The sequence below is a fragment of the Perissodus microlepis genome, chromosome 22 (assembly GCF_051167445.1).
Source record: "Perissodus microlepis isolate ML-2025 ecotype Zambia chromosome 22, ASM5116744v1, whole genome shotgun sequence".
Taxonomy (NCBI): domain Eukaryota; kingdom Metazoa; phylum Chordata; class Actinopteri; order Cichliformes; family Cichlidae; genus Perissodus; species Perissodus microlepis.
This window is the reverse complement of record NC_140481.1, coordinates 21,800,248-21,826,944: the sequence shown is the minus strand read 5'-3', so window position 1 is coordinate 21,826,944 and position 26,697 is coordinate 21,800,248. Positions and strand designations below refer to the sequence as shown.

Genomic DNA, 26,697 nt, shown 5'->3' with positions numbered 1-26,697 from the left:
AGCTGAAACGTCAAGACTGGGCCAAGAAATATCTCAAGACTGATTTTTCTAAGGTTTTATGGACTGATGAAATGAGAGTGAGTCTTGATGGGCCAGATGGATGGGCCCGTGGCTGGATTGGTAAAGGGCAGAGAGCTCCAGTCCGACTCAGACGCCAGCAAGGTGGAGGTGGAGTACTGGTTTGGGCTGGTATCATCAAAGATGAGCTTGTGGGGCCTTTTCGGGTTGAGGATGGAGTCAAGCTCAACTCCCAGTCCTACTGCCAGTTTCTGGAAGACACCTTCTTCAAGCAGTGGTACAGGAAGAAGTCTGCATCCTTCAAGAAAAACATGATTTTCATGCAGGACAATGCTCCATCACACGCGTCCAAGTACTCCACAGCGTGGCTGGCAAGAAAGGGTATAAAAGAAGAAAAACTAATGACATGGCCTCCTTGTTCACCTGATCTGAACCCCATTGAGAACCTGTGGTCCATCATCAAATGTGAGATTTACAAGGAGGGAAAACAGTACACCTCTCTGAACAGTGTCTGGGAGGCTGTGGTTGCTGCTGCACGCAATGTTGATGGTGAACAGATCAAAACACTGACAGAATCCATGGATGTCAGGCTTTTGAGTGTCCTTGCAAAGAAAGGTGGCTATATTGGTCGCTGATTTGTTTTTGTTTTGTCTTTGAATGTCAGAAATGTATATTTGTGAATGTGGAGATGTTATATTGGTTTCACTGGTAAAAATAAATAATTGAAATGGGTATATATTTGTTTTTTGTTAAGTTGCCTAATAATTATGCACAGTAATAGTCACCTGAACACACAGATATCCCCCTAAAATAGCTAAAACTAAAAACAAACTAAAAAGTACTTCCAAAAACATTCAGTTTTGATATTAATGAGTTTTTTGGGTTCATTGAGAACATGGTTGTTGTTCAATAATAAAATTATTCCTCAAAAATACAACTTGCCTAATAATTCTGCACTCCCTGTAGTGTCTAGAGCCAAAACACAGTTGAACATCTTTACAAAATTACCATCATGATAACCCTGCAATGCCATCTGTAAAGTGTCTAATTCACTTCATTCTTCATTTTTTCAGTATAACAATGATTCCAAATACACCGCCAGTGCAGTAAAAGCATGCATGGATAGAAAAGCACACAATGTAAAACTATCACTGAAAGATTTGCCTCGCCAGAGCCCAAATCTCAGTGAGGGATCATTTTGACAGAGAACAAAATAAAAGGCAGCCAATATCCAAAAAAGAGCTTTGAATATCCTTCAAGAAGCCTGGAAAACAATCGTGAAGATTACTTAAATAAATTGTAATAGAGCTTGCCTAAGAGAGTTCAGTCTGCGTTGAAGAATAAAATTGGCTACACCAACTATTAGCAGCTATTTCAAGCTTGTTAGAATAGTACAAATTCTGTTGCTGCCTTTATAGGCCATATTATACAACCCCAATTCCAATGAAGTTGGGACGTTGTGTAAAACGTAAATCAAAACAGAATACAATGATTTGCAAATCCTTTTCAACCTATATTCAAGTGAAGACACTACAAAGACAAGATATCTACTGTTCAAACTGATAAACTTTGTTGTTTTGTAAATCTTCACTCATTTTGAATTTGATGCCTGTAACACATTCCAAAAAAGCTGGGACAGGGGCATGTTTACCACTGTGTTATATCATCTTTCCTTTTAACAACACTCAATAAGTGTTTGAGAACTGATGACACTAATTGTTGAAGCTGTGGAGGTGGAATTCTTTCCCATTCCTGCTTGATGTACAACTGCAGTTGCTCAGCAGTCCGGGGTCTCCATTGTCACACATTTTCAATGTGAGACTGGTCTGGAGTGAAGGCAGGCTACTCTAGTACCTGCACTCTTTTACTACGAAGCCAGGCTGTTGTAGCACATGCAGAATGTGGTTTCGCATTGTCCTGCTGACATAAACAGGGACGTCCCTGAAAAAGACATCGCTTGGATGGCAGCATATGTTGCTCCAAAACCTGTACCTTTCAGCATTAATGGTGCCTTCACAGATGTGCAAGCTACCCATGCCATGGGCACTAACACACCCCCGTACCATCACAGATGCTGCCTTTTGAACTTGCGCTGATAACAATCTGGATGGTCCTTTTCCTTTTTGGCCCGCAGGACACGACATCCATGATTTCCAAAAACAATTTGAAATGTGGACTTGTCAGACCACAGCACACTTTTCCACTTTACATCAGTCCATCACATGAGCTTGGGCCCAGAGTAGCTGGTGGCATTTCTGGGTATTGATGATATACGGCTTTTGCTTTGAATGGTAGAGTTTTAACTTGCACTATAGATGTAGAGCCGAACTATGTTAACTGAAAATGTTTTTTTGAAGAATTCCTGAGCTGCCGTGGTAATATCCTTTACAGAATGATGTTGGTTTTTAATGCAGTGCCCAATGAGAGATTGAAGGTCACAGGCATCTGGTGTTGGTATTCGGCCTTGCTGCTTATGTCCAGGGATTTCTCCAGATTCTCTGAATCTTTTGATGATATTATGGACAGTAGATGATGAAATCCCTAGATTCCTTGCAATTGTACGTTTAGAAACGCTGTTCTTAAAGTGCTGGACTATTTGCCCACACAGTTTTTCACAAAGTGGTGAACCTCAGCCCATCCTTGCTTATGGTTGACTGAGCCTTTTGGAGATATCCCTTTAATACCCAATCATGACAAACACCTGTTTCCAATTAACGTGTTCACCTGTGGAATGTTCAAAACAAATGTTTTTCTAACATTCCTCAAATTTCCCAGTCTTTTGCCTCCCCTGTCCCAGCGTTTTTGGAACATGTTGCAGGCTTTAAATTCAAAATGAAGAAAGATTTGCGAAACAATAAAGTTTATCAATTTGAACATTAAATATCTTGTCTTTGTAGTGTATTGAATTGAATATAGGTTGAAAAGGTTTGCAAATAATTGTATCCTGTTTTTATTTACACAACGTCCCAACGTCATTGGAATTGGGGTTGTACTTTATTTCCAGGTATGTTTCAATAAATCGCTAAACCCATTTTCAATTTCCATTAGAAAATTCTAAATAAATAGTTTTGCACACTCCGGGCAGGGTAAGATTACACCAATAACAAGTGGATAATCAATACCCTGCATAACAAACACTGATGGCAACACCAAAACTAAAGAAAGGCTTTAATACCTGCGCCTATTATTGATGCCACTATTGGCATAACTGTCATTTGCATGACCTTAAAAGGTGACATTTTATCTGAGATAAAACAGTAATTACATAAACCACTTCACAGTTGGACTCATTGAACAGTTGGATTAAATCCCTGGAGCCAGTCACTGTCTTTCAATTAGTGCTTCCTCAACCTGTCAACATATTGTAGAGCAAGACAGTCAAATTGCACCTGCTCATTCACCCTGAGAAGAACATTAGCTTCACGTCTGTGTAACGTTATGTAATGTAATGTAATTTCTGCAGGTGTGGAAACACCTGCATCCTCCACAGTAAATTGTTAGATGTATTGTGGTATTCCAAATGATAATTTGAGATCTGGCAAAATTAAGCAAACTCTGCCTAGTAATAAAATCATGTCATATGAGCAGAAACTGTTATTATAATAGACACCGTGTTGGATCTGTTTTCTACATTTCTGCAGAAAATACTGAATGTTCAGTTTTGTTGGACGTTTGTATATTGAGTTCCTTTGTTAATCTGTATCTTTAATTTAAAATATGGGCTTTATATTTCCATAATTCATTGTCTAAATATGTATTATGTATCTCAGTATTTACAATATAAACTGATAGATAGAAGAAATCAGATTTCAGCAATGATTCTGTTAGTTTAAATGCACTGTGTCATGCTGTTTGTTACAAAATCTGTGCCAGCTTTAAGTCATTAGTGGGGAACAAAAACTCTGCTCAGAAGATTAGCTACATCCATTGTTTTCAGCTGTGGCACAGCATGTCCTTCAGCTCAAATGACACTCGTGTTATCCAGAGCGTAACTGATCCAAAAGCTTGACTCTGAGACGCTTAAACTGTTGGGTTTTTCTGCTTCTGATAGCAGAATTTCTCTTGAATATGAATGCATATTTGAAGCAATCCCATACCACTCAGGAAATCAGCAAAGAGAGCCAGCATGAGGAGAAGTGCTGTAGAGGTTGATATTATTATGGTCTCCCACTGACCTCAAATAAGCACTTCAACCTGCCCGTACAAACACATGCACACATCTGCATCTCTCTCTCTCTCTCTCTCTCTCTCTCACACACACACACACACACACACACACACACACACACACACTTTCTCTCTTTCTTGCACTTTCCACTCTGATTAGGGTTGATAAAGGATCACTGTGCATTAAAATATGCCTACCTCCCATGTGGTTCCTTTACTGCTTAATGGCAAAAGTCCAGGTGTGGTGGATTACAGCTGGCTCGTGCGTCATAGCTAAATGCCACCATTCTCTTGAGAGTGGCTTCATGGTGGGCTATTGCTACTTTCAGATGGTGTGCCAACCCCAGGGCCAACTAATGAGGCTAATGAATGTCTTTGGGACTGGTGGAAAGAGAGCTTAAATATTACAGTGAATATTGACCAGGCTACTCAGCTAGATTGTGGAAAGGCACTGGTACTCCTTTGTGAAGAGAAGATATATATTTTAGTCATGCTAATTGCACCTACAGGTATTGACTGATATTAAAAGGAATCTTGGTGATTTTGGTGTGTCACAACAGGATATCCCCATTTCTTTTCTTGTGAAAATGTTTACAAATATGAAATATATAAGGAATATTTAAATTTGAGGAAGATTATGATGTGACTATTGAATGGATTGCCATAAGTAACTAGTTTTGATCAAGGCTGTTATCCAAAGAATAATTTTAATTGTACATTGTACCTTGTGGGGATAGGTTAATTGGATAATCCAAATTGCCACTAGCTGTGAATGTGGGAGTGAATGTGAGTGTGAATGGTTGTCTGTCCCTGTGTGTCTATTTCACAGATACGAGAAGGCAGTCCTGCATATTTGTTTAATTGCCATGTTGAAGGAAATATACTGGTAAAAAAATGACTCCAAGTTTTCTCACAGTCTTATTGGTAACACCATGTTTTCAAGATTTTGTGGGCCAAATATAATAATATTTGTTTGTCTGAATTTAGGAGAAGAAAATTATGGGACATCCAGGCCTTAACGCATGCTAAACAAATTGACTTGTGTCATTTAGCTTCATACATTGATAAAGCTGGCTGTCATCTGCATAGCAATAAAAATGCATCCAAATATTTTAAATTAATGTTGCCTAAGGGGAGCATGTATAATGAAAATAGTATCGATCCCAGGATAGAGCCTTGTGGGACTCCATGACTAAATTTCACATATGAAGAGGGCTCCCCATTTACATGAACAAATCGGAATATATCAGATTGCACCGCGTTTTTCCTTTAATACAGTGTGTTCTAGTCTCTGTAACAAGCTGTTTCCACAATACCAGCTCCAGTTTCTCATTACCCAATTACATGAATGTCAGTGTAATATAACCCAGCTAAAACTACTGCTGAAACAAGATATTACTAAAGCATTACTTGTGTAATTAAGTGGTAATAACTTGCTATTTACATATTATTACCTTTATAATATATTCTGACTAGAATATTCTCTTCTGGAATATAAAGTGCAAACATATAGAGACATGACAATTTTTTAAAAAGTGTAAAAGGCCCCCTAAGTAATGCCTTGAAGAGCTTTTTAATGTTGCAATGTTGTATGTTTTAGAGAGATCTAATGCTGTTTCTGCCTTTTATTCAAGACTGAATGTGTAACTAGAGACTACAAACCTCTCAATTGTTTGTTAATGGTGCAACAGTGGTTAGAAAGAGTTTGTGCTGCTAATTCAATGCTAATTCTGGTAGTTAGTGTCTGCAACTCTGCTTTGCCAGAAGACCTTGAATGTACATCACACAAAGAACCTCGACCCCTTTATCAGTCCTGGTGGTCACCATGGCAACAGTGTCTGCATCCAGGCAGTTCATGAAGGCTATTAGAAACAAGGGGTTTCTGCATCAGTAGCCCCTGTGCAATAGCTAAGCTCAATGCACTCGAAGGAAACTAATAAGTCTGAGTTCTTGTGCAGAATTTATCGGGAATTATTTTTACAGAATATCAAAGCTTACAGTTCCTCGGAATAGAGGTATGATTATGCAGCAATATAATAGTCATTTAGCAAAGCCTAACTGCATACACTAATATCGATACAGGCACACTACAGGTAATTCATATAACCTCAAGAATACTTTAACAAAATCAAAGTTTCACATGATGTCAGATAATGAATCTACATTTTAAAGTTTTTTTTTTTTTTTTTTTAATTAAATCTGCCAAGGTCAGTGGGCATTTAAGGGAAATGTAGGGTACTCGTGGGTCTTGTAGTTCAGAAGCATGCCAAAGAAGCCCTATTATCTCAACAAAATTTTTCCCCAGAGGTGTGAATGAATTTCTAATTGAACTGCTGTTTGGTGAAATTATTGATGCACTGCTAAACAGGACATATATGATATCCAAACATGAGATTTTGTAATAAGCCCTGCACCAGAAAGGCTGTTAAATGCAAAGGTGATGTGAATTCTCATGAAATGTTATGCAAAATTAAAAAACTGCAAACATGCTAAACGGATATCGTGACAAAATTGAAATAAATGTCCATCGATGCAGAGGGTATGAAAAGAGACTGATCATGCAGCAACATTGTGCCACATCTTGTCTTCTGCATGACCTTACTTTGTCTTTGCTCGGGTTAGTGCTGTTGCCAGGATACAATTTCCTATGGCAACACTTGAGCCGAGGAGGTGAACAGCAGTGAAAGGATTCAGGTAACCGGCTGCTTTGCATCCTGTGGACCGGAAGCCCATACATAGACATATGTGCACATCCGCACACATAAGCAGCCCTCAAAGTTCAATTTGATTCAGCACAGCGGCTGACATTTTTCTCTTGCACATAAAATGAAATCAGACACAATTTGGGCAATTTTACGTTAATCTGTTATGCATATTAAAGTTATTTATGTCTAATATATTGAAAATTATGTGGTTATGGATGTGCTACATCTTATGTCTAACAGAATTAGTCACTTCTTTGTGTCTTGTGTGCAATGATGATCACTGCTGCACAGAAATATTCCCTCAGTTTCTATCCTCACTTGAATAAAATGAAAGTAACACTTATCATGGTGGACTGCAAGAATAGATGAGATTGTTTGCGTGACTGTCGTGTGTTCAGTATATATATGAGCCTTAATAATGGGAGGAGCTGCAGCACAGCTTAAAGTTTGAGAAACTCATTCCCCTGAGAGACTTTAAAGCATTGCCATATTTATATAGTCATGTTTTAATTAGTTGGTAGTGTGCATGTGTGTGTGTGTGTGTGTGCATTGTTGTTTGAGTAAATAAATGTCATTGTGGTGTTGTGCCCTAAAATGTAAAGCATCAATAACTATTTAATTAACTAACTACATATATGAACAGTAGCTTATTGTATATTCATTGCAACAGACAGCAGATCCTCTCCGTTTGTATGAGTGCATACTGCCACCATTCGTTGGAAGGGCATTACTACCTCAGCCGTGCACATCCTGTTACTGATTCTGAAGCGTATTAATATTGAAAAGTATGTCACTTAATTGTCAGATCTAACCAGGAAAAGCAAAACGATCCCCTTTGCCCCGTCCTCCATATTTGCAGACCAAGGCTGTTTCACAGAATAAAGTGTCTCAACAGGTCTGCATGTTTTTCTCTTTTCTCAAGCACTTCCACATCCTCATGGTCATCACTGAACTTAACGGTTTCACAGGAAGCAGCACGTCATTGCAAAAGCACCACGCCAACACTTGCTCATTGACCCTCAACTCTGCTGGATTCAGATGATGAAAGTGTCAGGGATGCTGAGCTTACACTACTCAGTGCTGAGATGAGCATTGTCAGGTGGGGTGAGGTGGTGAGCGGGGCCTCTTCATCAATGGGACTCCATTATGACTCATCTGTACTAAACACCTACAACCTATCCTTGCTGTGCAAAGCTTCCCTTTGTCCTGCCGTGTGTCTCATCCAGCACTTGAGAGATGAGGACTCGCTGTCTATATTTTATATTGTTGCAAAACACATAACTGCATCAGACGGTAAATTCAGTCTTTCACAATTTATGATATGTTTTCCCACTTATGTGCGTTAGACTTGAGTCCAGGAAAGAATTTATTATGTTTGCGTAAATAGACTGAGTGAAACTGAATCAGAATTCTTGATTGAATAGGGGGAATGAATTTCCGGTGACAAACAAGCTGAGGAAGCTTTTCAGTGGCACAAACCGACTGCAGCCTCAGTTCAGTGTAACTACAATTACAAGCGTAAACAGTGAAGCACTTTTCTGCTCAGCTTGAGCACTTAAAGCAGTTTATACAACATGTCTCATTCACCCATTCACACACACATTCACACTCCCATGAATGCACCGGGAGCAGCCAGGGATTCAGTATCTTGCCCCAAGGATACTTCGACATGCAAACTGGAGCAGCCAAGGATCAAACCGCCAAACCTCTGATTTAGTAGATGACCTGCTCTGCCCGCTAAATCGCAGCCACCTCTCAAAGCTGACCTCCTGTGAGGTCAGCTTTTACAAGAACGGGGAAATTTATCCACCAACAAAGTTCAAAGTGCAGTTTTCTGTGTAACTGGTAATGTATTTCTTTTCACAAGCTCTCCTATAACACATGAGAGCATGCCAAACATCAAATTAAGCCAGTCTGACTTCTGTTTGACTGTAATCTCAGACAGTCATCACCTCCTGTACCCAGCAGTCACTGTTCTGCCTTCTCATATCAAAGCTTATGATTAATTCTTAGAAAATAAACTTCAAAATAATTCACCATTATAAATCTGTGAAGAGAAAAATCAGTAAATCTGACACTACCTGGTTTTGTGCAGCAGTACATGTGTCTAAATATTTGCCATCGAAAAAAGCTAACTCAGCGAGGAATTCATAAAATACAACAAAAACAAACCAACATGATCTCCCAATTTTTTTAAAGGTCCCTTTAAAACCTTTTGTTTTCAACATGTTCTTTCTAATCAAACGTTTGACATGATTTGTTCTATTCAGTATGCAAATTTAGTCTATGGGGTTTTTGTTTTGTTTTCCAGAATAGCTGCCAGCATTTTGACTGTTATAAAAAAAAAATGACACTTATTAAAAATTGTTCATTTTTAGTATAATTGTGTCCTTCTGAATACAAATCAATTATGCATGGCTTTAGGCCTTGTTGAATTTCATTTTAAATCTCTTTTTTACCCTCTAATCTCATCCCAAATTGTTTTAATCTTTCTGCCAAGTACAATGAAACAGTTTTCCTCTACCCTCTGTGCATTAACTGCATATCTCCAGTATATTTTTATTACAGCAATTAATCTTGGCTTGGGTTACATATACTTGCATTTTCTGCTAAGATGCGTACCCACTGCCTCCTAGTGTATCCGTTGGATAATAATCAGAACATTGAGTTCATTCTTCTCTGATCATTCTCTTGTAGGCAAATTCATGTGCAGACTGTCTTTGTCTTGCTGCATGACCCACTTTCTCTTGAAACTGTGGCCTGGAATATTTCCTTTAGAATTTGCTGGTATAATTTGGACGTCACTGGTTTGTCAGTAATAGCAAAACAGGTCCAAGTTATGTATATATACACCACCACGTTTCACAGTTGGAGTAAGGTTCTTATCTTGGAAAGCAGAATTCATCTTTCTGCCCAAAATACTTTTCATTTCAACTAACTCTCCAGTGTCACCCAATAATTTTTCCAAGAGTTTTCTGGCTTGGCCATGTATGCTTAACAATTTTATGTTCAGTTGTATTCTTTTTGGAAACTGGCAACTTTCTCCTTTCAAATGTGAGGATGAAACCTGACAAGATGCTCACTAAAACCCCACTGTGATCCCATTAGTTCCTTGTCAAATCCCTAGCAGATCCCATTCCTCAATAAATAAATTGTAATTTATCATGTTATTTTCTCTCATCTTTTAATTATTATTAGTTATGTTGTGCTGAGGCATCCAGCACACATCCTCTCTTCTTGGCCAGAAAAAAACTTGAACTGAAATAAAAGACTTTGTTCTGTTTTCAAAATCATCTTTGGCTGATGTAGATAAATATCAAGGAAATGAGAAAGGACACCATCACAAAATTTAATATATAGATATACAGAAAATACTAGCTTAATTTGGATTTTACCATACCATGATAATTAATCCCATTAATATCTGTGAAACAATCCAGTTGACTTGGATTGTTGAGTGTTATGTGCTTTGTATATGAGAAGCTGTAAATAGGGCGATCAGCTGTCCCTCTTTAAGTGGGACTGCACAGTGTGGGCACTCCTGTCCCACATCTTCAGATCACATCCTACATTTTCACTTGCTGCACAGGATACTATTCTAAAGCCTGGCTCTTACTCAGTGAGTGTAAAAGGAAAAACGTTTTATTTTTATTCAGACGTATGTTAGCCTGCATAATATTTTGCCAATTAGTGGATGTTACAAGTTACCAAAAAGTCTCAGCACTAGTAACGTGCACCACTGTGTTTGTCCCACATTAATTTGTTGGGATTTGGTCATCTCAGCTGTAAATAGAATATCAGTCCCCTACCTGCAAGATGGTGTTTTCTACAGGCCTCCAAATCTGCTGTCAGATAGCAAACATCCAGATATTTTAGGAAATTTAAGCATCCATCATTCGGGGTTAACGTCAGCTACACTCCATAAGTCCATATCCAGAGAGCAATAAAAGATATATATCCTTAAAAATATGAAGGATCGGGCTCAAGGTCATCTAGATGTCTAGATATTGGAATTTCAAATGTCTCTTTTTATTTATTTTTTTTAGATTCGTTTATTTTTAGAAAATTATTGTCAGTAAGGATTTGAAATTTTAAACTTTTCTGCAATTCCTATCCCCTGGGATTATGTCCAGACAAATCGGAAATGTTGTGGTGTGAGGCATTTGAGAAACTGGACTGATCCACTTGAAATTACATTTAATGTGTATGCACGCGATTTGTTTCTTAGATCTTATGCACATGACTTCTTGACTGAAGAGCTAAAAAAAATCACCTGAAAGTGCTGAAACAAGCTGAAATACGAAATTTAAGATGGAGCCATATGGACGGAACTGCTGCACTTCTCCCCCTCGCCGGGTGGTGGCAGCAGCAAGCGCGCATGTGCCACAAGCGGTTTTCTCCACGCCCATACAAGGCGTTTACTTCAAATTTCCGCATTTTGTGCTAAAAGGACAACTAGTCGCACTAAACTTTTCTCTGTTTTGGTGCAGTTGTTTTCGCTGTTATTTGAGTGGCAATGGCCAGACTTCTTCTGGGGGCAAACCTGAGGAGATGCGTCGCCTCTCAGATCAGAATGGCATCTGATCAGGTAAACTTTGGTGGGTTTGGTGACAGTTTTGGACGTTAGTAGCTAGCTCGCTAACGTCTGCCATATCGGTAAAAGGCTCGTGAGGAAGCCAGGTGGTCAAAAATGCGACTTAATTGGTGGAAAAAGCAAACAGTGATGTTTGCAAATAGAGACGGCAGAAGATCCCTCATGGCTGCAATGAAAAACACGCAAAATGATGTATGTGCAGTTTTATTTACCCCCTAAACACTTTACTGACTCACTTTTTTGCGACATGTCAGTTGGTTTATGGCTATATAGACTAAGTATGTGACATTAATTGTAACGCTGTTCTTATGAACAGGATAAAAGAAATATTTTATCCCCTTTTTAGTTGTGTAAATACCTGAAATCACCAGCATTTATGTGCAAAACTGCTGAAATGTGGCAAGCTTTTTATCTTGGAAGGAAAACTTAATTAAATTAAGCTTTATTCATTGTTTCAAACATACATTGTTGCTGAAAGGAGTCCGTGAAAGAAGTGAAAAATCTAACCTTACTGTGTCATTTCAGTTGAAGGTTGGCACACCTTATTCAGACTCCAATGAAAATGGTCAAAGGTCAAAAAGATCACTGTAGTCTATTCCACATTCTGTACACTCAGTATGAGCTGCTGCCTGGCACACTTTCTTCTTCTACTACAACATCCAGCTGCCTCCTTTAGAGGTTGTCACAGCGGATCGATTGTCTCCAGCTCATCTCACCCCATCCCTAAGCATCTTCTTCTTTATTATATTCATGACCCTCCTCTGACATCTTCCTCTTTTCCCTCTGCCTGCCAGCTCCATCTTCAACAGCCTTTATCCAATATATCCACTATCCTTCCTTTACACATGTACAAACCATCTCAGCTTTGCTTCCCTAACTTTATCTCCAACTGCTCGAAATGTACTCATTTCTAAACTTGTCCAATCTGGTCATCCCAGTGAAGATCTTTACATCTTTAGCTGAGCCTTCTGTCATTTTGTCAGTGCCACCATCTCCAATGTGTCAAGATTTTAACTTGTGATGGATGAGCGTATACTTGTGGGTCAGATGGAAAATAAATGCACTTGTCTTGATTTACAGAAATGTTGGTCCTAACATAATAGCACTTGCACTTTGTGATGTCTATTGTTTTGTTTTTTCTTCTAGCTTGGTGAGTTGGGCAAGGGAGCTGGGAAAGGTGGTGGTGGAGGAGGCTCTGTGAGAGAGGCCGGAGGTGCATTTGGAAAGAGAGAAGTAGCGGAAGAGGAGCGATACTTCAGGTAAATACTCCCTGGGATTTTTATTTTTTCCCCACAACACTTTCACCCAATAACTTTTTTTTTTGTTTGTTTGTTTTTTCCGCTTGTAGGCAGAAGGAGAAGGAGCAGATGGAAGCACTAAGAAAGCATCATACGGAAGAGATTGAGCACCACAAAAAGGAGATTGAGCGTCTACAGAAGGAGATCGATCGCCACAAGGGCAAAATCAGGAAGCTCAAACATGACGACTGAACCTTGTTATTTCTCTTTAGGAGTCCAGACGTATCAAAAGGTTAATGGTTATTAGGCATTGATTTTTGTCCAGCTTATGTGAAGCTGAGGTCATGCTAACACTAGAACTTCAAAAACAATAAAATAAAATGATTAATTTTCACATGTATCCAGAATTAATTGCCTCTCCTTTATTGCCTAACATTTTTTATTTTTTTTTACTTTGAGCTTTGATTTGTTTATTAGAAAAAGGAGGCTGATCCTGTATGTAGAAATGTGGCTCCCATTGGATTAAAGCGGTGCCAGTTATAGTTCATTCTCCGTGGTTGGATAGCTGATGGAGGGCTCGTTTTTTATCCCAGCGCTACCCGCTTAGTTTGAGTTGCAAAGCCCTTTTTAGCTTGGCCCCGGTTATCGCCTGGTTTGGTTGGCGTTAAGCTCAGCTCACTTCATTCCTTATAAGCGGTAAGCATACGTCTTAAACTTTCTATAAGCTTCAGGTTGTCCGATACGAGCACGCCCGGCCTGGCCTGTCAAAACGAACATACTCGGCGAGTTTTCGTCCACATCTCGCGATGGTTGCGAAGCAGTGGCGTTGTTCGGGCGAGCCGACGACGAGACCGTATCTGTCTGGAAATTTGTCTCGTGGGTTAGACTCAAACATATTCCGCGCATTTAGACACTATTTGTATGTCCGATAGGCTAGTCGTTTCACGTTTTAACACCCGTCGGAGTTAGTTTCCTGATTCGCTCTGGTGAGTTTCGCTAACTGTGTGTTTGCCCGTGTACGGGGCGCGCGTGTACTTGATTTGCGAAAGGTGTCTTTCTGCACGGCGAGGCCTTCGTATGTAAGCTCGTTAGCCAGCTAGAAAGCTAACCATCATCATTGTTTTGTTTTTTTCCGCAAGGGCAAGATAACGTATTCGGGGATCCCGCTTGACTAAAAATGCTGTAAAATCTATCCAGCGTTGTCTGCTTGTAGAAGAGGGTGTTGTGGGGTCAAAAACATATGGACGTAAATACATAAAAAGAAAAGCATTCATTTCGCTGGCTTGCAAGCTGCATGTGAAGGGGGGCGGGACTGAGGCTGTACGTGTTTTCTTGAAGTGACCAGGTTGTTGTTGTGCAGTATATTATAACGTGTCGACGCCGATTATAGTTATTAAATTACATTTATAAGAACTACAGTTCCAGTGAGTCCTATTTTTTATTTTAAATTAAATAGAAACCATAAAGCTTGTAAATCAACTTGATTAACTGCACTTGAGGTGATGACATGCATAAAGATTGAAATGTAGTTTAGGATCGTGGATCTTTCTATTTATTGGTCTGATTTTAAGTAAAATAACCTGTTAAGAAGAACCATTAAAACATTAAAATTAAGTAAAATGTATTTCTTTTCTTTGCTACTGAAGGAGAATGGCTGCTGCTGAGGTAAACGGTAGTTCTGCCCCGGCAAAGGAGGAGGAAGAGCCTATGGATGTGACCACAACACACACAGAGAACTACCAGACCCTCCTTGATGCTGGGCTGCCCCAGAAAGTAGCTGAAAGTCTAGATAATATCTTCCAGACAGGTGAGTGGCTGTTTGTTTATTTCCACTAAAAGAATAATGTATACCTGCTTTTCTGTAGCTGAGCCTGATGCTGAACGTCCATTGTACCCGTAGGCCTAGTGGCATACGTTGACCTGGACGAAAGGGCTATCGATGCACTGCGGGAGTTCAACGAGGAGGGAGCGCTTACGGTGCTGCAGCAGTTCAAAGAGAGCGACCTGTCCCACGTACAGGTATCCACATAGGAGAAAATGAATAGACCCATGTCTCTTTGCCCTTGACAGGAGTTTTAACTTGGCACAAATTGTTGCAAATTAATTATCTGATTTGTTTTTGTTTTTCATTGCAGAATAAAAGTGCTTTCCTTTGTGGAGTTATGAAGACCTACAGGCAGAGAGAAAAACAAGGAAGTAAGGTACAAGAGTCCACCAAGGGCCCAGATGAGGCAAAAATAAAGGTAAACAAAGTCATTTGGCTAAGCTCTTTTGTGTAGCGGGTCAGATTGAATGTCATATAAACACCCCTCTGCAGCCGCAGTTCAGTTAATGTTTGTTTTGTGTGTGTGTGTGTGTGTGTGTGTGTGTGTGTGTGTGTGTGTGTGTGTGTGTGTGTGTTTCAGGCCCTGTTGGAGCGCACAGGATACACCCTGGATGTCACTACAGGCCAGAGAAAATATGGGGGTCCTCCACCTGAGGATGTGTTCAAAGGCACTCATCCAGGCAGTGGAACTGAGGTAGAGAAGCGATTGACAGATTAAAAAATTGTCTGTCATGATTTCCAAGGCTGGGATTTATTATTTGAGTAAGATTGAGAAAATATAAGCTAAGTGTCATTCATAAAGTCTAAAAGCGTAATGTTTTGCAAATCATTACGCTCTCTCACATTTCTTTCCCCTCTGTCCTCTCCTCAGGTTTTTGTTGGAAAAATCCCCAGGGATTTGTATGAAGATGAGCTGGTGCCGCTCTTTGAGTCTGCTGGTCCCATCTGGGACCTCAGGTTAATGATGGACCCTTTATCTGGTCAGAACAGAGGTTATGCCTTCATCACATACTGCAATAAGGATGATGCACAGAAGGCTGTGAAGCTTGTAAGTAATGTCGCGGGAAATATCAGTCCATATTTTAACAGCTTGAGGGGAAATAGACTTAAAGGTTTACTTATTAGAAAGTGAAATAACTTGTGCTTCACAGTATTTTCAGCTCATTTCACTCATTTGTTAACTTGTCTGGGGTTTTTTTGTTGTTGTTTTTTTACAGTGTGATAACCATGAAATCCGCCCTGGCAAGTACTTAGGAGTTTGTATATCTGTTGCAAACAATCGCCTGTTTGTCGGATCGATTCCAAAGAACAAAACAAGAGAAAGTATATTGGAAGACTTTGGCAAAGTGACAGGTTTGTTTCTAACATGCAGGTTTTTGTTTCTTAGAGACTCATTTAAACAAATTATCAGTGCTTAAAAAGGATTGATAAACACACACAACAATGGTTGTGATAGTCAGATGTTATTGTTTACCTCACAGAGGGTCTCCAAGAGGTGATATTGTATCATCAGCCAGATGACAAGAAAAAGAACCGTGGTTTCTGTTTCCTCGAGTATGAGGACCACAAGTCCGCGGCACAGGCTCGCCGTCGCCTGATGAGCGGCAAGGTCAAAGTGTGGGGGAACCCGGTCACTGTGGAGTGGGCTGACCCTGTAGCTGAACCAGACCCAGAGGTCATGGCTAAGGTTAGCGATTTTAGTGTCTCATTGTTTAATACACATCAGGCACGCTCTGCATTCCAGTGCGACAAACATACTGTTTCCTCTGTTGTTACAGGTAAAGGTGCTCTTTGTGAGGAAGCTGGCAACAGCAGTGACTGAAGAGCTTCTTGAAAAGACCTTTTCCCAGTTTGGAAAGCTGGAACGAGTGAAGAAATTGAAAGACTATGCTTTTGTTCATTTTGAAGAGAGGGATGCTGCCGTAAAGGTGAGTTTCTCGTGCTTTGGCCAAACCTTTTTGCTTGTGTAACGATTCCGTGAGTTTCTTTTATGAGAAACTGATTGTTTTGTTTGATTAGGCAATGGAGGAGATGAATGGGAAGGAACTGGGAGGAGAAGAAATTGAGATTGTCTTGGCAAAGCCCCCAGACAAGAAGAGGAAAGAGCGCCAAGCAGCTCGGCAGACTACCAGAAATGCGGGGTGAGTCAGAGACATCTGACTGGTCAGCTGACGTCTTCTCATTTAAGGAATCAACTGCTTGAAGTGATATCTTCTTCTTTCCAGGTATGATGACTACTACTACTATCCACCTCCACGCATGCCTCCGCCGGGCCGAGGCAGGGGCCGCGGTGGCCGAGGGGGCTATGCCTATCCACCAGATTACTATGGCTATGATGACTACTACGATGACTACTATGGCTACGACTATCATGACTACCGTGGTGGCTATGAAGACCCTTACTACGGCTACGAAGACGTGTACACCATGAGGGGCCGTGGTACTCGTCCCAGCAGGGGAGGTCCACCTCCTCCCAGGGCTCGTGGAGCTCCACCGACACGAGGCCGGGGTGGCTACGCCCAAAGAGGGCCACCCCTCGGTGGTCCGAGGGGTGGCCGAGGAGGGCGAGGTGCCCCTTTCCAGCCTCAGAGGGGCCGCGGTCCTCGCGGGGCCAGGGGCAATCGCGGCGGCAACGTCGGCGGAAAGAGGAAGGCAGACGTGTTTAACCAGCCTGACTCCAAGCGCCGCCAGACCAACAACCAACAGAACTGGGGGTCCCAGCCCATCGCCCAGCAGCCCCTGCAGCAAGGGGCCGACTATTCTGGTAACTATGGTTACAGTAATGACACCATGGAGTTTTCACAGGATTCTTATGGGCAGCAGTGGAAGTAGATGCACCAAAAGGTATTTGGCAACAAAAAAAAAGAAAAGAGAAAAAAAAAGAAAAACAACAATAAAAAAAAAAAACCAAACAAACAGGAGATTGGCCACAATGTTTTTGATTGACTTTTTATTCTTCATCCTTCGTGGAAAAAAAAATCTGTATATATCTCAGAAAAAATAAAAATAAACGGACAGACCCCAGAATTGGCTCAAGATGATTGGCTGGAAAGCCTTTTGGCTGAAGAAATGAACGTAACCGTTGTGGTGAATCATTTCCTACTCCTACGGTTACATTGGGACATGTGTCTTTAAAAAAAGAAAAACACTCAAAAAACGCTTTTATTGTTACTTTTTGTTCCTGGTTCTTTTTAAAGCCAACAATGAACATTTACACACACAAAAAGAAAAAAAGTGGACATTTCCTTCTCAAAAAGTCTGAGACAACATTAAATAATGAATATTGCCTTGCAGGAAGTTTCTGTCCATGCCCCTTTCCTCCCTTCTCCTTCTTGTACTCCCTTTATTTGTGGTTTCTCATAGTTGCTTTAGGGACTTGCTTGTAAATAAATGCATATGGTAGAGCTTTCTTACGTCATTTTTTTTTCTTTTTGTTTTTGCAACGGTGGAGAAAAGAATCCACAGGAAGGAAGAAAAATCAAAGTTTTGTAATGTTTAAAGTGTATGCCTAGCGTTTCTAGATATAGACAAATTGTGTTTTTTTTGTTTTTTAAACTGATACCATAACTTCCTATGTTTTCTTTAAACTTGCCCAGTAGAATTTGGTTTGGCTTACCTTAAGAGCCATAGCAGTTTGTTCTCTGATGTTCTTTGTATTTATAACTTTTACGTTTGTTCCGTTTCAATAAAACTCAGCTGAGCATCAGTCAATTGTCAGATACTCAAATTCCGTGTTGTCATTCAGTATTTGATTTGATTTTTAATCTCAATTCTCACATTTGGATGAATATCTTCTTTTCCAAGTCAAATTCTTTCTCTCTCAAAGGTTAATCACAAACGACTGAAATTGCGCAGTCAGACAACGGGACGAGAATTCGAAAGGTGTCTGGATGATACAAAAGCAGGATTTATTTTTTGTATTCCTTATTCTTCAGACTGCAGTAATATCCTGCACACTGAATTCATGTTGTGAATGTTGCAGCAACAATTAAAGGGACCGCACTGTAAATTGGACTCCTTGCAATTACCCAAGATTGTTCCTGTCTGTCAAACGGTGAACAACCAGCCTACCGTCACTTAATGCTGTCGTTTATGACGAGAAGATGGAAAGCAATTTACTCTTGTGAAAATAATGCAAATGCTTATTGAGCTTTTTATTGACCGGCATAACATTTGATAATTGGAGAGCAGTGGGTAGCTAACACAGGATTTTCACAGGTGTAAAATTCCAGCACCTCCCAGCTCCAGTGTTTTGTTTTTTCCCCTCTTCTTTAGGGCTGACATCTTATGAAACTTAAGCTCTGTATCCACAAACTTTCAAGACAAGGACAGTTTTGGATAATAGTAAAAAAAAATTATTCACACGTCTGTGGTCCTGATACTGACCTCCTTACAACATTTAGAGCAACACATTTGACTTGGAATGGATTTTCTGCAGCTAATTTCCAAAATCTGCACATCATCTCATCGTCTTTTTCTCTCCTTTTGAAGACCCCAAGGATCTGACCATCCAAATTTCCTAAAACGCACCTCCAGCTATAGCAAGCGATCACCTGTCAGGATCTGTTTAGAAAACTTTTTGGTTTTGTTTTGTTTCTTTTAGCCATTGCGTTTTGGTGCCATGGTGTCATTGTATTTTGTTTCATGTGTCTGTCCTCTTATTCCAACCTGCCTAGGTGGAGAAGCATTGAGAGCGGCACCGCTAGAATGAGGAACTCACCTGAACGGTACTCAAGGGTGAGCTAGCCTTGCACAGAGTACTGTCTCCTCTTCTCTAGCTAATTGTAATCACTGGAGAAACACTAGCCCTAATTATACACTATGCTTTTATCATCTCTTTGCTAATATACTCTGCTGTGAATCAACGTTTTTTTTTCCTTGGGTTTTTTTTTGGGGGGGGGGGGGTTCTCTCTCTCCTCTTTTCCAGGCTATCAAGAAGAATCAAAAATTGATTGAAGAATCATTGAAAATAATAATTCAAACCGGCAGATTTCTGGGGTTTAGAGAACATGGGAATAATGGGTACTTCATTCACAATTATAATGCCAATTTTTCATCTAAAGGTCAATGGGAGTCGTGCACAAATTTAGACTGATTAAACAGCCAGAAGGGCAGCCAGCCAAGGAATTTGGTAAGCATTTGTAAACCTAAAACTATGCAAAACACCTGCTGCCTGTCTCAGCTTACTGCACCAAAATCATCTGTTGTCTCCACGAGTTCTTTAATTTGGGCGGTGGGTGCAGAATGGACATTTTTCCCCTTCTGCGCCACTAGAGGTAGCAGCTCTGCACCAGCACTACCAGTGGTGCATTGTTTCCTTAGCCGATGCTGCACTTATTGGCTATTTTCAGAGCTGAATAGGTGTTAATTAGGGGGTCCATATTTACTAGAGAAGTTACTTTTCATATTTATTCAATCCGATTTTGAGCTGCTAACTTAAACATCTGTGAAACTGGCCTGTGTTTAAACAAAGGCTGCACCTCTAAACTGATGTCTTTACCCTTTACCGCCACAAGATGGCAGTAGAAGGGCTACATTATTTGTGTTTCACAGGTAAGCCGGGGATGTAGAGCTAGTTACTGACACACACACACACATTTTGATTAAAGTGCCTGCAAATGCTGGAGTTTCCATAACAGCCTCTCATGTCAGAACTGTGTCTTTATATGTTGCCTCTTTCCACCAGGCAGTAAAGGAGCTGCCCCCATCCATGTGAATGGGTTCACAGAAATGGAAAGGACTGATTGGTAAGATTGTTCATTATCAAGTAATACTCAGAAAGACTAAATATGATTTTATTTTTAGGTTAGTTCATGTTTTAAAACAATGTTGGATGTCCTAGTTCTAAACTTCCCAGAGCAAGTAAGTCTTATAAGGTTTTCAGAATAAAAATATATAAAGTTATGGATTTTGTGGATTTTATAAATGAGCATCATATGACTCTCTACAGTCATGTGCAGGGTTTGATGGTTAATGTTTAAAAATCGATCAACCAGGATTTTTTTAGCAAGCTTTTTGTGTATGTTTTCTAGGGACTGCTATCCCTGATGATAAACCACATACCACAAGATGAGGAAGGTGCAGAGGTCCAGAACCGAGGGGGCACATCAGTCACGATGGGCTCAACAGAAGTCAGAGGTCAGAAAGTTTTGCATCGTAGTAATCGTATAAATGATCGCCTTCTCAGCTAGAGCAATGTTATGCATCAGAGATGTGAAGATTTTATAGCGCTAGATTTTTAAATAAATAAAAACATGTCCTTTTTTTTTGTCTGTGGACAGAAATCGAAGAAAAAGATGGACACGTGACCCACAGCTCCATCAGAGGCCTTTGGCTCCGCCTAGTAGGCTGCCACTGCTCATTCATCCAGCTCAAAGATTTACTGCTGGAAGAGGGAACGATCTATGTATCGGACTGTTTGATACATGTTATTTCACAAATAAATTTGCAGCTTTGTGTGTGCATATTTTTTTTTCTTTTGTATAAACACAATATTATACCACTACAGCATTTCTGAGATCTCATTAGAAATCATTGAGTGCAGTAAACTATATACTGTCTCATAGCACATTTCCAGTCAAACCAGTGGAAATGGGCAATAGGAGAGTGGGCATATGTGGCTCACTGTAAACCTCAGCCAATCAAGCTGACTGTACTCAACTCACTGCCTCACATCACTCAATACAAATAAATACAGGAAGCACAAAGTTGACCTAAGCAAAGGAAATTTCATGCCTTAAACGTTTAAATAAATATTGCACACACACACAGGATGTCTGCACCATGGTACTTATAAATATATATTCTTAGATGTTCAGTCAAGTGTGATACAGTGAATACACAGACGCAGATGTGTACCAGTGGGGGCTGGTTTGGGGAAAAAAGGCTGAAGACATGTTACAACAGAGTCCTGCACCAGCTTAAAGATTTTAGCAAAGCGTTGTGAAGGCGTGACCGCTGTTTGTAATCCTTCGTCGCTAAATGTTAAATGTTGGTTAAAAAAAACGTCGAAGCGGAAGTAAAGTCTTCTAGTTCCTGTCATGTCAAAACATGCCAATGCAATGTTTTTAATTTGAAAAACTTTAAACCTTTCTAACCCAGCACATTCATTCACTTTCATATTTTTTCAATATTTAAAATTGTTATAAAACGTGTGCTTACGTTACGTAGGTTTATTTTTAATCTGTAGTCACGTGATGTCACTACGTCACATGTAAACCCGAGCGAAGATGGCGACCGCCGAGGGAGAGTCTTCTGTGCATAATGTGTCGGATGAATTATTTCAAAATTTTTACACTGAGGTAAAGCAGATTTAAAGTTAGATTATTCACTTTAAAGTATCGGTTGCTGTCTTTGCACCGACTGAAGCCGGTTATTGAGCGATTACCGCGTTTATCACCTACGAGGCCTGCTGACATCAGCTAACGAGAAGCTAACGTTAAACGAGATGTTTGTGAGCAGCTTCAGTCTTCTGTTAGTACGAAAAAAAACACCGTTATTTGGGCTTATTTTATTCATTATTATCAGCAGCTAGTACTACAAGCCATGTTACCTAAACTATGGCTTGCTTAATAGGAGTTACTGCGTTGGCGGGCCTTTTATGAAGCTGCTGCTAGGTCAGTGTACATGTTGACCTGTATTTATTTAATGAGGATAGCTTCCTGAAAAGATTAAGAGCATCCTTCTCGTTCTTCGTATTTCATTCTTCGGAGCTGGCTGACATAATTCAGAAGAAAATAAAAATGTATTCCGGAAGCCTTGTTTGCCAGGAGCTTTGCATTGTGAAGTTTTTCACTGTTTTGTTTTGCTGCTATTCATTTTTAAAGGTGAAGCAGATTGAGAAGCGAGACTCTGTGTTAACCTCCAAGCAGCAGATTGACAGACTGCTCAGACCTGGCGCATCATACTTCAATCTCAACCCTTTTGAGGTAACCTAGTTCACTAATGGTGTCGTTTTTGTTTTGTTTTTAATTATTATTATCATTGTTAAATATGCTACCTATCAATGTATGTATGTAGCATTTATAATAATTCATTCACACTTCACTTCTAATTAACAAAGGAACTGCAATAATGTATATAGCTTTTAGAAGCTTATGTAATTGATATTTATACTTGATGCTTACTTATTATTTTCATATCTGTATCTTATTAGACCTAAATCAAAGAAGAGGAAATAATTTTAAAATGTACCCTTTTAAAAGTTGTGAACACTGATCTTAGGAATCAAATCATGTTTTTTTTAAGTGACAGTCTTCTTTCATTCTGTGCAATAATTTTGACTCCTCATACTACTCACTCAGCCAATCTGAAAGGATCTGTGATTGACCAAAGTCACCTGTCAGGGACAAACTTTTCCAAAGCCTAATAACAGAACCCAAGAGTTATTATTATATTATTCAAAGCTCTAACTGCTTATGATGTATCAATGCTATGAGATCCAACGCTATTAACAATTGTCGATTTCAAATCTCTTTCAGGTTCTGCAAATTGATCCAGAGGCAACAGATGATGAACTGAAGAAAAGGTTTCGGGCGGTAAGGAAGTCTTATGGAGGAGAGGCTTTTCAGTGACCTCATTTTTACAGACATGGCGTGTTCTTTGCAATGCTGTTTTTGTTTTTAATTTTAAATCTCTTTTACTTGGCAGTTGTCCATTTTGGTCCATCCAGACAAAAATCAGGATGATCCAGACAGAGCGCAGAAAGCGTTCGAAGGTAACAATTCTCTCACGTACATCTCTTATGGCTTGTATTTTTGTACAGCTCCAAGTTAATTAAAATGGGTTTTATTGGCTATTTGGACACTCAATAAACTCTGGAGGAAAAAAAAACAAAACCTAAAAAACAGTTTCTGTCTCATTGTTGTTTTTGTACAAATTAAAATAAAAAGCATGAAAACAACAATTTGACTTTGTTAGAGCCTCTGTGATACAGTTATCTGCTAATCTTACATTAAAACCACTCTTTAATCGAGCCTTAATGTTATACTATGTCCAGCTGTGGACAAGGCATACAAACTCTTACTGGATCCAGAGCAGAAGAAGAGAGCCTTAGATGTGATTCATGCAGGAAAGGAATATGTGGAGCATATGGTGAGTATTTTCCACAGTGAAAACAAAAAATCTAATGCTTCCCCCCCTTTCCATGTTACTCAGCTTTCATTATCTGGACTTTTTTAATGCGATGTTTCTTTATATTTTAAAGGTAAAAGAGAAAAGGAAACAGTTGAAGAAAGAAGGGAAACCACTGGATGTGGAGGAAGATGATCCCGAAATGGTAAGTTCTACTGAGGTACTGAGACTTTTATTATAATTTTATTGTAATTTCAGAACCACAATGTTTTAAAGGGAAGGCATGTGAAGAATAGTTCTGTCTTTATCACAAATTACTGGATTAGCAAGATGTAAAAAAAAGAGGGATAATGCTATCACTGCAAACCAATAGCAGAATTTTGCACTAGGAAAGACATTGAAGTAAGTTGTCCCGAATTCAATAAATGTTGAGCAATGGAACAAACCAACAGAGGCCCAGAAGAGTGCAATCAAACAATGAGTTTAGTAAAACACACACAGGAGAAGAAGTATGCAGCATCACATCAGCACATGTCTCCTGGTCCTTCTCGCGTCGATTACAGATCAAATACATTGATTACAGTAAATGGTACATCTTAGATGGCTAAAAACAGACACAGAAGTTCCTCTGTCTATAACACCTTCCATACATGGCAATAAATTTCAAGCCTAGATGGTCCCTGAGGGCTTGTCCTTTCTTGACTGGTCTTCTGTCATCTGTTACCAAGCAAACTGAAATGCAGTTAGAAGCTAAATGAATTTCGGGCCTTTGGCCTGGCAGGTTTCTGGATTATATGTGTTTGTAAGCATGTACGCAATCCTTCTGTGCTCCAAGTCACCTACACAATAGATTGTGAAGACATATCTATTGTGTAAAACCTTCTTTAATAGACTGAGCATCAACTCTGAATGAGCACAAACATGCAATGTGTATAAAACAATTATAGCTGCACCTGTAATAAAAAGGTTAATATGGTGGCAATAGCTTTAATAAACATCTTTAATGCAATATCAATGCTGTAGGATATATTATTAATGCAATGTTAATAATGCAGGTTATATTGTAGCAGTAAAATAATTTCTGTACCTCCACAAAGTGTAATTTAATAGGGGTGAGAGGCTTTTAAAAAACAATATTTTGGGGCAAACTCTGTAAACCTTTATTTTTTTAAATCTGATTTGACTGATGCATGTAGTTTTTATGTGGCAGACACCATTGAAATTAAAGTACTTTGAATAATGCCCAGCAGTGTTACCAAAAGGCAGTGAAGGTGAATGAGTTTAAATACCTGTGATCAACTATCTAAAGTAACAGAGTGGTGAAGAGCAGAGTAGAGGGGGTGATTTGTGACAGAAGGATAGCAACAAGAATGAAAAGGAAGGCTTTCAAGATGGTAGTGAGATCTCCTATGATGTATGAAAAAGCACTGACAAAAAGACGTCCAGAGGACCAGAATAGACAGGATTAGAAACAAGTAGATCAGAGGGACGGCTCGGGTTGAGCAGTTTGGAGACAAAATTAGAGAGGCAAGGCTCAGTTGGTTTGGACATGTGCAGAGGAGGGGTAGTAAATATACTGGATTGAAGATAGAGTTGCCAGGCAAGAGGGATGAGCACAGAAAAGATTTGCGGAAGTAGTGAAGGCTTTATGTGATAGAGGATAATAGGAATAGAGGTAAATGAGGTGGTGGTGGTGATTGCTAAAGGGAACAGCTGAATTCAGTTAGTTCAGAATTGCCAGTTAACCTAACCTAACATGCAAACATGTGTCAGCCCTGGTTTAGTACTTGGGACCTTCTTGCTATGAGGAAACAGAGCTAACTACTGTACTTCATATCGTACATGTGTTTTTTATTTTTCTTTCTCTCCAGTTCAAGCAAGCAGTGTACAAACAGACCATGAAGCTGTTTGCAGAGCTGGAAATCAAGAGGAAGGAGAGGGAAGCAAAGGAAATGCATGAAAGGTAATTGGTGGGATTTTTAAGAACTTGGTTGCTGCTCTGTATGACTAAAACATTCACCCGTCTTTACCACTTGGTAGTTTGTTTTAGAAACAGAGAATGTTTTCATTCATAACATCCTGGATTTTTCTCAATTCACCAGGAAAAGGGCGAGAGAAGAAGAAATCGAGGCAGCAGAGAACGCTAAGCGACAGCGAGAGTGGCAGAAAAACTTTGAGGTGCGTTCTTGTATGCCAGTTGTTACGCATCTGTAAATAGAAACACGATGACTGTGCCATTTGGATTTCTTAATTGAAAAATAATATTTTTATTTTCTTCAGGAAACAAGAGATGGACGTGTGGACAGCTGGAGGAACTTCCAGGCCAAAGGAAAAAGCAAAGAGAAGAAGAACAGGTCCTTCCTAAAGCCCCCTAAAGTCAAAATGGAACAGAGGGAATGATGTAAAACTGGACTTCACTCAATTAAAACCCACTGTTTAAATGAAAGAAACACTTCTGTGTATCCTCTCCTTGTTGTCTGCGGTCATCTGTGTAATCATCATCACAGCCATCAGCATTGTGTCGTAGGACAACATCCCAAGCCCGACAGCTGTAGTTTTGTACTTGGCTTTTCTAATGTACATATTTATGATCTGGAGCTGGAGATCATACCTGCCCCGGTTAATAAAGAAATGATGCATCTTCCATTCGTGTGACAGAGGGTGGAAGCATGGTTTGCTGTCATTTGCTTTCTTGTTCTCCTTGTTTTGTTTTTTTAATAAATCTTTGTCTTAACAAGCCTACTTCACTGTGGTCTCCAAAACTGTTAAAACTCGCAGAAAAAAGTGAAATAACTAGATTATGGGATACAGATATCTATAAGCTATGTGGCATCTATGCTTCTTATTATCTGGCTGTCATTGATTCCTTTTATAAGTAGAATATCAACTAGATACAAATTTACAAATGTGTTGTTGGAACAGGCATTCTTGTTGAGAACCTACGTCTCTGTGCATGTCTTCTGTGTATTCATAATATAAATTTAAGCAGCTCACCATTTTACTCCCAAGTTATGTTTTGGAGAAAATAAATTTTAAAAAACTGCTTAGTTTCTGTTTTGGCTTTTTTTAAGGACAAAA

The 26,697-nt window shown here is 39.6% G+C and overlaps 3 protein-coding genes across 9 annotated transcripts; all 3 read left to right on the top strand.

Moving 5' to 3' along the window:
- The first annotated feature begins 11,289 nt into the window (after positions 1-11,289).
- Positions 11,290-13,122, top strand: atp5if1a (ATP synthase inhibitory factor subunit 1a). The gene is made up of 3 exons (XM_084918430.1): positions 11,290-11,478; positions 12,631-12,743; positions 12,833-13,122. The coding sequence occupies exons 1-3, from the start codon at positions 11,407-11,409 to the stop codon at positions 12,972-12,974; spliced, it is 327 nt and encodes a 108-aa protein (XP_084774556.1). The 5' UTR covers positions 11,290-11,406; the 3' UTR covers positions 12,975-13,122.
- A 180-nt stretch (positions 13,123-13,302) lies between these two features.
- Positions 13,303-21,011, top strand: LOC146363079 (heterogeneous nuclear ribonucleoprotein R). Of its 7 annotated transcripts, XR_014799133.1 has the most exons (16): positions 13,521-13,708; positions 14,369-14,529; positions 14,623-14,741; positions 14,858-14,965; positions 15,128-15,241; positions 15,419-15,595; positions 15,765-15,900; positions 16,029-16,234; positions 16,326-16,475; positions 16,567-16,688; positions 16,773-17,311; positions 19,224-19,284; positions 19,611-19,678; positions 20,234-20,294; positions 20,580-20,685; positions 20,829-21,011. XR_014799133.1 is itself a non-coding variant. In XM_084918423.1 (11 exons), exons 2-11 carry the CDS (start codon positions 14,373-14,375, stop codon positions 17,377-17,379), a joined length of 1,896 nt encoding a protein of 631 aa, XP_084774549.1. In that variant the 5' UTR covers positions 13,303-13,418; positions 14,369-14,372; the 3' UTR covers positions 17,380-18,253. The 7 variants fall into 7 exon arrangements, 2 of the variants coding, with proteins under 2 accessions (XP_084774549.1, XP_084774548.1); XR_014799134.1 differs by lacking the exon at positions 19,611-19,678; XR_014799131.1 differs by having other exon boundaries at positions 19,611-20,294.
- A 714-nt stretch (positions 21,012-21,725) lies between these two features.
- Positions 21,726-26,662, top strand: dnajc8 (DnaJ (Hsp40) homolog, subfamily C, member 8). Its single transcript, XM_084918428.1, has 9 exons — positions 21,726-21,848; positions 22,374-22,475; positions 23,028-23,084; positions 23,197-23,263; positions 23,546-23,640; positions 23,753-23,824; positions 25,491-25,582; positions 25,722-25,797; positions 25,900-26,662. The coding sequence occupies exons 1-9, from the start codon at positions 21,777-21,779 to the stop codon at positions 26,017-26,019; spliced, it is 753 nt and encodes a 250-aa protein (XP_084774554.1). The 5' UTR covers positions 21,726-21,776; the 3' UTR covers positions 26,020-26,662.
- Positions 26,663-26,697: the final 35 nt, after the last annotated feature.